At 41.8% G+C, this 10,376-nt stretch overlaps 1 protein-coding gene across 1 annotated transcript in view; it reads right to left on the bottom strand.

Moving 5' to 3' along the window:
- Positions 1-3,990: 3,990 nt before the first annotated feature.
- LOC118398762 (gamma-aminobutyric acid receptor subunit rho-2-like) overlaps positions 3,991-10,376 on the bottom strand; it is a 30,808-nt gene continuing 24,422 nt past the window's right edge. Inside the window, exons 4-10 of the mRNA XM_035794436.2 lie at positions 7,483-7,706; positions 7,198-7,280; positions 6,947-7,087; positions 6,464-6,616; positions 6,077-6,285; positions 5,854-5,877; positions 3,991-5,731 (exon numbers count right to left, since the gene is read on the bottom strand). Of these exons, the coding sequence (XP_035650329.1) occupies positions 5,417-5,731; positions 5,854-5,877; positions 6,077-6,285; positions 6,464-6,616; positions 6,947-7,087; positions 7,198-7,280; positions 7,483-7,706 (1,149 nt within the window). The 3' untranslated portion in view covers positions 3,991-5,416. The remainder of the gene's footprint in view (positions 5,732-5,853; positions 5,878-6,076; positions 6,286-6,463; positions 6,617-6,946; positions 7,088-7,197; positions 7,281-7,482; positions 7,707-10,376) is intronic.

Genomic DNA, 10,376 nt, shown 5'->3' with positions numbered 1-10,376 from the left:
AGCTGGTGAGGCAGTGATTTATATATACACGTCCTTGTGGCGAAGTTTAACCAAAAATGTTGTATTGTGCAAGAGTTTTGTTTTGCAGAAATGCTTACCTGATAAACTACCTGATGGCAAAGTCTTTTTTTATTTCCAATTTTACCATTTTAATCATTTAAATGTAAAAAAATGAGCAATACACAATTGATTGGATTCATATAGCTCTTTTAGAGATGCTTAAAGTGATTTATGCATCGGGGAAACTCACATTATCTACTGCCGCTGTCCAAAAAGGAGCACATAACTGGGTGATGCCACGGCAGCCATTTTGTTTCAGAAAGCTCACCAACACATCAGCTATCACAGAGGTAAGGAAAGCCACATCTTCACCCATGACATAAAGAACTTAGAATGCTGTTGCCGTTATGTCATAGCATGTGTGGCAGTTTTATTTTAGAACTGACAGATTTTGCCCCACTTCACCAATCGCTTCTCCACACACAGAATTAATCTGGATTTGGTTAGTGGAAGATTGCAGCACTTGATGCAAAGCCAACCGCATGACATTACATAAAGGGTTTTTCTATCTCTCTTCATTAGAAGTTAATCTGCACTAACCAACTGTCAACTGATGATGATGGTTCAGTTAAATATGACAGTGTGAGTATGGCATAATACAGTCCCATACAATACACTGAGTGTACAAAACATTAAGAACACCTTCCTAATATTGAGGTGCACCCCCTTTTGCCCTCAGAACAGCTTCAATTTGTCAGGACATGGACTCTACAAGGTGTCGAAAGCGTTCCACAGGGATGCTGACCCATGTTGACTCCAATGCTTACTCAAGTTGGCTGGACGTCCTTTGGATGGTGGACCAATCTTGATGCACATGGGAAATTGTTGAGCGTGAAAAACCCAGCAGCATTGCAGTTCTTGACACCAACTGGTGCGCCTGGCACCTACTACCATACCCCGTTTAAAGGCACTTCAATATTTTGTGTTGCCCATTCACCCTCTGAATGGCACGCACACACAATCCATGTCTCAGGTCTTAAAAATCCTTCTTTAACCTGTCTCCTCCCCTTCATCTACACTGATTTGAAGTGGATTTAACAAGTGACATCAATAAGGGATAATAGCTTTCACCCGGACACACCTGGTCAGTCTATGACATGGAAAGAGCAGGTGTTCATAATGTTTTGTGCACTCAGTTGATCTACTGGATTCCCTCTGGAAAACCCACATCATGGTTCTATGAGTATTATATCAGCTAAACTATTGAACATATATCTGATTATTAATCTGTGGAGTAGAGGGAATTTTTGTTGGCAATTTTCCAACACACACACACACACACACACACACACACACACACACACACACACACACACACACACACACACACACACACACACACACACACACACACACACACACACACACACACACACACACACACACACACACACACAGAGAGAGAGAAAAGGAGTTGTCTACTCATAAATAGTTATGCCCTGCATAACTGTCACATTTCTGGGAAGGGTCTTGGTGGGTAAACTTTTGTGTGAATTTGTAGTGTGGATTAGATTGCCATGGAAGGGTAGTGGAACTGGGTATCCCTGGACCCACCTCCCCGTGTGTGACTGAGTTACTATGAGGGGGACAGACAGCGGTCAGCTGATGGGACAACAATAGACAACAACCTGCCCATCTATACACAGATTACATAATGTAACATGCATCACTGTAACCTAGCAGGCAACTGTTCTTTCTCTGAAGACAGAGGACAGCGGGTCAAACTGAGTTGCTATTCGATTACATTTTTCTGCTGAATGTCTCAGCCAAGACCAGGCCTTGCTTGACTGGTCAATGCTAGGTCAGATATATCCTGCTGAAAGGGATACTACTGACTTTTTCCACAGTTTGTTGTGTTACCGCCTGAATTAAAAATGGATTAAATTGAGATTTTGTGTTACTGGCCTCTACACGATGCCATATCATTTCGCAATGAAATTATTTATACATTTATAAAAAACTCAAAGCTGAAATGTCTAGAGTCAATAAGTATTCAACTCCTTTGTTATGGCAAGCCTAATTAAGTTCAGGAGTAAAAATGTGCTTAACAAGTAAACATAATATGTTGCACGGACACACTCTGTGTGCAATAATAGTGTTAAACATGATTTTTAAATGACTACCCCATCTCTGTACCCCACACATACAATTATCAGTTGAATTGTGAATTTCAAGCCAGTGACTACAAAGATACAGGCGTCCTTCCTAACTCAGTTGCCGGAGAGGAAGAAACCGCTCAGGGATTTCACCATGAGGCCAATAGTGATTTTAAAACAGTTACAGAGTTTCATGGCTGTGATAGGAGCTCACTGAGGACGGAACAACAACATTGTAGTTACTCCACAACACTAACATACTGTACTGTACATGACATTTTGAAAAGAAGGAAGCCTGTAGAGAATACACATTTTCCAAAACATACATCCTGTTTGCAATAAGGCAGTAAAGTAATACTGCAAAAAATATGGCATGAAACTTTTTGGCCTGAATACAAAGCATTATATTTGGGGCAAATCCAACATAACACATCACTGAGTATCACTCTTCATATTTTCAACCATGCTGGTGGCTGCATCATGTTATGGGTATGCTAGTCATCGGCAAGGACTAAGGAGAATCCTAGAGGAAAACTTGGTTCAGTATGCTTTGCAACAGACACTGGGAGACAAATTCACCTTTCAGCAGGACAATTACCTAAAACACAAGGCCAAATATACATTGCCTACCAAGACGACATTGAATGTTCCTAAGTGGCCTAGTTATAGTTTTGAAAATCTATGGCAAGACTTGAAAATGGTTCTAGCAATTATCAACAACCAACTAGACAGAGCTGGAATATTTTTTAAAGAATAATGGGAAAATCCAAATTTGCAAAGCTTTTCGAGACTTGCTCAGAAAGACTCAACGCTGTAATCGCGGATTCTAACATGTATTGAATCAGGGTATATTAGTGTTTTGTTTTCTATAATATATATATTTTTTAAATAGCTTTTTTCTTCCACCTTGACATTACACAGTATTTTGTGGTATTCGTTGACAAAAAAATATAAATAAAATCCCTTTTATTCCCACTTCGTAACACAACAAAATGTGGAAAAAGTCATGAGCTGTGAATACTGTCTGAAGACAATGTATAAGCAACTGTACTGTAGCTCCACCACAGGAGGTTGGTGGCACTGTAATTGGGGAGAACATGCTTGTGGTAATGACTGGAGCGGCATTGGGGAATGGTGTCACATCAAACACATGGTTTCCAGGTGTTTGAAGCCGTTCGGACATTATTATGAGCCATTCTCCCCTCAGCAGCCTCCTGTGAGCTCCACTATGTTGTAATGATATGCTGTAATATATAGGCACAATAGCAGCAGTGCGCTGTGTATGTGGTGGCAGCTTAGACGTTCTCACTGAGGCTAATTTAATTTGATTTGTTTGGGGATTTAAATGTTCTCTGAATGCGCTCCAAAATATATATATTACAGACAGACGGATGTATGTCACATGGGAAGATTGTCTCCGGTATAAATTATTCTTAGAAGTTAAGATTTACAGTAAAATGATCTCATAGTCCTTAGTCCTGAGTAACGCTGTCTCATCCATAAGGAAACAATGTCATAATCCAGCCAGGGTTGCAAAATTCCAGTAACTTTCTCCAAATTCCCAGGGTTTCCAGAAATCCTGGTTGGAGAATTCCGGATTTCCTGCATATCACCTCCTGATTCAGGGAATCTTCTAACTGGGATTTTTGGAAAACCTGGGAATTTTGGGAAAATTACCGTAACCACCTCCAGCATTTAACTACCTCCAGCATTTAACTACCTTCAGCATTTAACTACCCCCAGCATTTAAAATAAAATGTTTCTTAGACTGACAGCATTTGTATGGTCATGAATTATTCTCAAACACTTTTACTGCAAACTTGTTTTTAGTTTAAAGCCTTTATTTATAAAATCTGCTCCAAAAAGGATACATTGTTAATATTTGATGCAACAATAATCAGCCGTAGTTGTGCAGCTTGTGGACAAGCATCTGCGTGAGGTGGTTTGGTTTGCATTGGTTAAGCATTTGTCCAACATGCTGACATATCTACAGCGGCAATATGGATGCAAGAGCTTCGTGCGTTCTGATGAGTGACATCACAGCCTAGTAAATCCAGCTCATGCTTGTGGCTACCTACTTACTACATACAGTACCATGTTTACTAATATATTGGTTGGCTAGAATACTGGCTAGAAAACTTGCACAAAGCGATATGTAGTCACTCGTAATCCAAACAGTCAATCAAACAAACAAACAGAAAAAATATAGCTGTGGCGTGGAACCACAGCCATAAAAAAAACAGTTCACTTAAGGCTGTTCAAGTTCATTACATCACTGATAATGCTTCATGATAGTTCACATAAGCATTCATAAATGGTATCCATCCTCACATCATTTCTGTGACCACTGACCTCATAAGAAATTCGGGAACTGCAGCCACTCTGAAAAATCTATCCAGTCTCATTGTTTTTAACATCTTAAGGTATAATGGAATATGAGTCTATCAGTGCACTAAAAAGTAATTATGTAAGTAAAGTGAAAGGCCAAAAATGAATGAATAAATAAATAGGTTAATAATGAATAAATAATGAAATACTGTATCTATGTGAATCTTTTTCATGATAATTCCATCTGGTATTATGTTGGTTTACATTTTTGTGTGGTTTTCTCAATCATTATCAACTATTAAAAAGAATAACACTTGGTGTATTCCTAGAAGACACAAGTCTGTGGCTGTGTTTCAATGTGCTCATTAGCAATTGGTGCTTGCACTCACTCTGATCTGTCAAATAAACGTGGTTTAGAGGTCAAACCCTCACATTATAGAGCAAGCTTTCTGTTTTCTGGTTAAAGAGGCAAGCTTGGGCAACACTTAGTCCATTCCAGATGTACATATACTGTCAGTATTACAGATATTGTTTCCCTGCTTTGACAGTACCATGAAGATAAAACAGCATTGATTCCAGAGATCAAATTGAAATAAATAGGAGAAGAGCAGGTAGATAGTCCATCGTAGTTTGTGGCTTGGCCCTGCATGGTTGTGTAAATAGTTTATATAGAGAAAGTAGGAAAGCTGTACAGTTGAGTCAAGTAGTAAGATGGTTGTAGCTAATGGTGTGAGGATAGTATGGTGTTATCCATCCAGGGATCTGGGAAATCCTTTGTGAGATCTGCCGTTATGCACCCAGGTGTTAAGATATGGAGGTCATTACCACTTTGAGTCATTATCAGAGTCCAATACCTGTCCTGTTTTATCTGGTACAGTAAACACCAGTAGATTGTCTCTCTGCTGACTGTACCAGGACCATCTGGGAGAGCCTCAGCAGTATGCAGACCAGTATATGAGGTTAAAGATAATGTAGGATCCTGGAAAGATCATGCGGGAGTAGGTGTCTATGGCGTGGGTGTTCTGCATGAGGCTGAAGCTGCGGAAGCGCGCTTTCTTCTTGGTTCCCGTGGACTCATTGTCCAGGGTTAGGTGCACCACCATGTGCTCCTGCTTCTCTGGGGTGTCCTCGGGAGCATCAGCCCTGGTGTATCCGGCCAAGCTGTTGGTGTCGGCCTCGCTGTAGGTCCCGTCGCCATCCACCATCACGGTCCCGGTGTGGGACATGCCACAGGTGCAGGGGAGTGACTGTATGGCGAAATAGAGAGAGGTGGGGGTTGAGGAAGAGAGAGCAAGAAAAATAGAGAGATCAGAGTAGGAAAAACGCTGAAAGGACTCAAAGTTCAGTGTGGTATGATGAGGATCCTTACCTGTTCTCTGGCTAGGCTCAGGGACTGTCGGGCAGTGGAGAGAAAGTGAGATGACATTTAAACAAATGTAGGCACACATGACTAAATCGCTTTCGATAAAAGCATCTGCTGAAAGGCATATTTATTTATTTATTCGAGAAAGAGAGATCAGAGTAGGAAAAATGCTGAAAGGACATAAAAAAAACAGCAGTACAGTGTGGTATGATAGGATGGGGGCCCTTACCTGCTCTCTGGCCTTTTCCCTAAGCTTCCGATCTTTTCCGTCCCTCACCGTTGTCAAGTAGTTGACGGCAGCATATTCCAACACCGATAGGAACACAAACACAAAACTGACCCAGAGGTAAATGTCCACAGCTTTGATGTAGGAAACCCTGGGCATGGAGGCGTTGACTCCAGTGATGATGGTGGACATGGTGAGCACCGTGGTGATACCTGGAGCACAGTACAACATCTGTGTGAGCACAAGACTGAAGGAAGTATCCTCATATAGATATGAACCAACGGATCCACACTCTTAGAGAAAAGGATCTTCAAATGGTTCTCCAGAGGAACAGCTGAAGGATGTTTTATGTTTTAGGTTGAATGTTTTTTTTCTAAGAGTGTAACTTACCTAGTGAGACCCTGGCCGGTACGGCCCGGCGGTCGATCCAGAAAGACACCCAGGACAACATGACCATCAGAGTGGCAGGGAAGTAGGTCTGCAGCAGGAAGAAGAAGATGTGGCGTCGCAGGGTGAAGTTGATGTACAGACGGTTGTACCAGCCTGGAGAGAAGAGGAGAAAGACACGTGAGGAATCACCATAAATATGAAAATGGGTTATGTTTCTCTGAAGAACATAAGAGCAGATGTATTTTTACAACTATGTACTGTATAGGGAGGGATACAGTGAAATTGTCACATGCAAAAATCCATACAAACTGTTGTGCTACAATATATTCAAATGTTGACTCTGGATAAGAGCGTCTGCTAAATGACTTAAATGTAATGTAAATGACTATTAATATCCTGCAACAGTCAATTTTTGTACAGTATGTGTGATTTGTATACAGTACATATTATCATCAGACCCTAAAACCTGATTTGTGGATCTACCTGTGCTGCTGTAAAAAGCCAGTCTAGAGGTAGTGTGAAACTTCTGGATGAGGAACTGAGACAGAGAGATCCTGTCGTCGGTGCTCAGGGACTCATCCCCACTCTTCCAGTACAGCATGAGGTCCTCATCCGTGTAAGCATCTGGAGATAACAGACATGGATTTCAAATTCAAATCTGACAGATTTTTTGTACCACCACACCAAATCCCTTTTTAAACACAGTGTGAGGCAGTAAGAGTCCCACTACTCACAGCTCTCTAGCTCTAATGTGCAGGTCTGTGAATCCAGAGGGAAACGACTGAAGTCCATGTTACAGGCAGCAGTAACTGTCACCCTGGACACAACATACCCACGATGACGCAAACATAACACATCAACATGCTACATCCTCTATGAGATTGGGTAAATGTCTGCTGGGAAAATTTGGTTCAACTGAGTTCTGTGCTGCCATCATAGAAATGTCGCTGTTACACTTCTGAAGAACGTGGAGATGGACACAAAAGGAGTCTAGGACCAGCAGCAGCTTACATCCTCACCTAAGGCTGTAGAGCACGTGTCCATCTGGGAACACCCTGAGCATGATGTTCTCTGTGGTGGTGTCGTGGATGAACGACCTCTTGGAGTGGACGAAGAACACATCAGGCACCCAGATCTTCTTGACCAGGCGCCCGTCGAACGTCATGCTCTTATTGGTTGTGCTGGGAAAGGACAGCCTCTCGTCTTTCCAGTAGTGCCTCAGATAAAGGGTCATAGTGAAGTCCTGCAGGTCACCAAAACAAAAAGAGATAGCTTTTGGATGAACTTGTTGGTTGGTTGCAGCCTTGTATAAATCCTCTGAACCCTTTTCTGGACTGAGAGTTCTAGATTGAACCATTGTATATACTGACATTGCCGCGGAAAGTAGGGGTGCTGAGGGTGCCCCATGAAAAATGAGAATTTAAAAAATATTACTTATAAAACTTTTTTTTTAAATAAATAAAAATCTCAAAACTAGTGCACTGGGCCTTTACTAGCCCTGTATTAACGTACTGATATAGCCGTCATGAAAAAAATAGCAGCACCCCCACCCCCAAACATCTTCCCGTGGCTATGTACAGTGCATTCGGAAAGCATTCAGACTCATTTACTTTTTCCACATTTTCTTACGTTACATACTTATTCTAAAATTGATTACATTGTTTGTTTTTTCTCATCAATCTACAAACAATACCCAATAATGACAAAGCAAAAACAGGTTTGTAAACATATATATATTTTCTTAAACGGAATACAGAAGTATTCAGACCGTTCACTCAGCACTTTGTTAAAGCACCTCTGGCAGCGATTACAGCCTCTTGTTGGGCTTGACACTACAAGCTTGTCACACCTGTATTTGGGGAGTTTCTGCCAATCTTCTCTGCAGATCCTTTAAAATTCTGTCAGGTTGAATGAGAAGCTTTGCTGCACAGCTATTTTCAGGTGTTCGATCGCGTTTAAGTCTGGGCTCTGGCTGGGCCACTCAAGGACATTCAGAGACCTGTCCCGAAGCCACTCCTGTGTTGTCTTGGCTGTGTGCTTAGGGTCATAGTCCTATTGGAAGGTGACCCTTCGCCCCCAGTCTTAGGTCCGGAGCGCTCTGGAGCAGATTTTCATCAAGAATCTCTCTGTACTTTGCTCTGTTCATCTTTCCCTCGATCCTGACTAGTCTCCCAGTCGCTGCCGCTGAAAAACATCCCCACAGCATGATGCTCCCACCACCACACTTCACCGTAGGGATGGTGCCAGGTTTCCTCCAGACATGATGCTTGGCATTCAGGCCAGAGTTCAATCTTGGTTTTATCAAACCAGAGAATCTTGTTTCTCATGGTCTGAGAGTCCTTTAGGGACCTTTTGGCAAACTCCAAGCTGGCTGTCATATGCCTTTTACTGAGGAGTGGCTTCTGTCTGGCCACTCTACCATAAAGGCCTGATTGGTGGAGTGCTGCAGAGCTGGTTGTCCTTCTGGAAGGTTCTCCCATCGCCACAGTGTAACTCTGGAGCTCTGTCAGAGTGACCATCGGGTTCTTGGTCACGTTGTCCTTCTGGAAGGTTCTCCCATCGCCACAGTGTAACTCTGGAGTTCTGTCAGAGTGACCATCGGGTTCTTGGTCACCTCCCTGACCAAGGCCCTTCGCCCCCTGTTGCTCAGTTTGCCAAGGCGGCCAGCTAGAAGAGTCTTAGTGGTGACTCTAGAAGAGACTCTAGAAGACTCTTAGTGGTTCCAAATGTCTTCTATTTTATAATGTTTGAGGCCACTGTGTTATTGGAGACCTTAAATGCTACAGAAATGTTTTGGTAGCCTTCCCCAGATCTGTGCCTAGACACAATCCGGTCTCAGAGCTGTACAGACAATTCCTTCGACCTCATGGCTTGGTTTTTGCTCAGACATGCACTGTCAACTGTGAGCCCTTATATAGACAGGCGTGTGCCTTTCCAAATAATGTACAATCAGTTGAATTTACAACAGGTGGACTCCAATCAAGTTGTAGACATGTCTCAAGGATGACCAATGGAAACTGGTTGCATCTGAGCTCAATTTTGAGTCAGGGTCTGAACACTTATGTAAATAAGGTATTTCTGTTTTTTTTCTTTTTAATACATTTGCCCACATATCTAAAAACCTGTTTTTGCTTTGTCATTATGGGGTATGGTGTGTAGATTGATGAGGGGAAAAATAATTTGATCAAATTTAGAATAAGGCTACAATAAAATGTGAAAAAGGTCAAGGGGTCTGAATACTTTCCAAATGCACCATATATTGGGATTACCAGGGTCTCACCCTGTCCCTGGATTACAGCGTAGGTTTATGATCAGACATATGTTCTCAGTATAAGTAGGGAACATATTATGTAATACGTCCAGAGGGCCGTCAGAGTTGACATTAGTGATGATGAGACATACAGTAATGACAGCTTTGGGTTAGAGGTTGCATTGGTCACACATATCCCTTTCCTCCCGATCTGCTCATTGATCTGTATCTGTTAATAGGCAAACAGATCTATTTTATGCCAGACTACACCACTTTATCTACCACAGCAGATCATCCTCTTTTCAATTCACCTCGCAGCATTACATAATCATATCATTGGTGTTGTTCCATTTTTTCCCAAGGATATGAGTTTTAAAGAAGAAAAACATGTTTCCCAAGAGGTGTTCTTGCCTTTGTTATTGTATCTCTATTTCCTTCTATGTAGTACAAACTATGTCCCACCCATACATACTGTAGTCTGATAAAACAACGATGACCCCACCCTCCATGCTGTCTGCTTCATTGATAAATCCTGTTGGTGTGTCCTGTCTTCATGCATCTGCACACCTGTTTTAAGAGACTCAAACTCATATAGATCTGAAATAATGACTAAAAATAATAATGACAATAACGAAAAAAAACAGTGCCCACTTCAGTACCTTT

The sequence above is a fragment of the Oncorhynchus keta genome, chromosome 19 (genome assembly GCF_023373465.1).
Source record: "Oncorhynchus keta strain PuntledgeMale-10-30-2019 chromosome 19, Oket_V2, whole genome shotgun sequence".
Taxonomy (NCBI): Eukaryota; Metazoa; Chordata; class Actinopteri; order Salmoniformes; family Salmonidae; genus Oncorhynchus; species Oncorhynchus keta.
The sequence above is the reverse complement of the archived record's forward strand: the minus strand, read 5'-3'. Positions and strand labels throughout refer to the sequence as shown.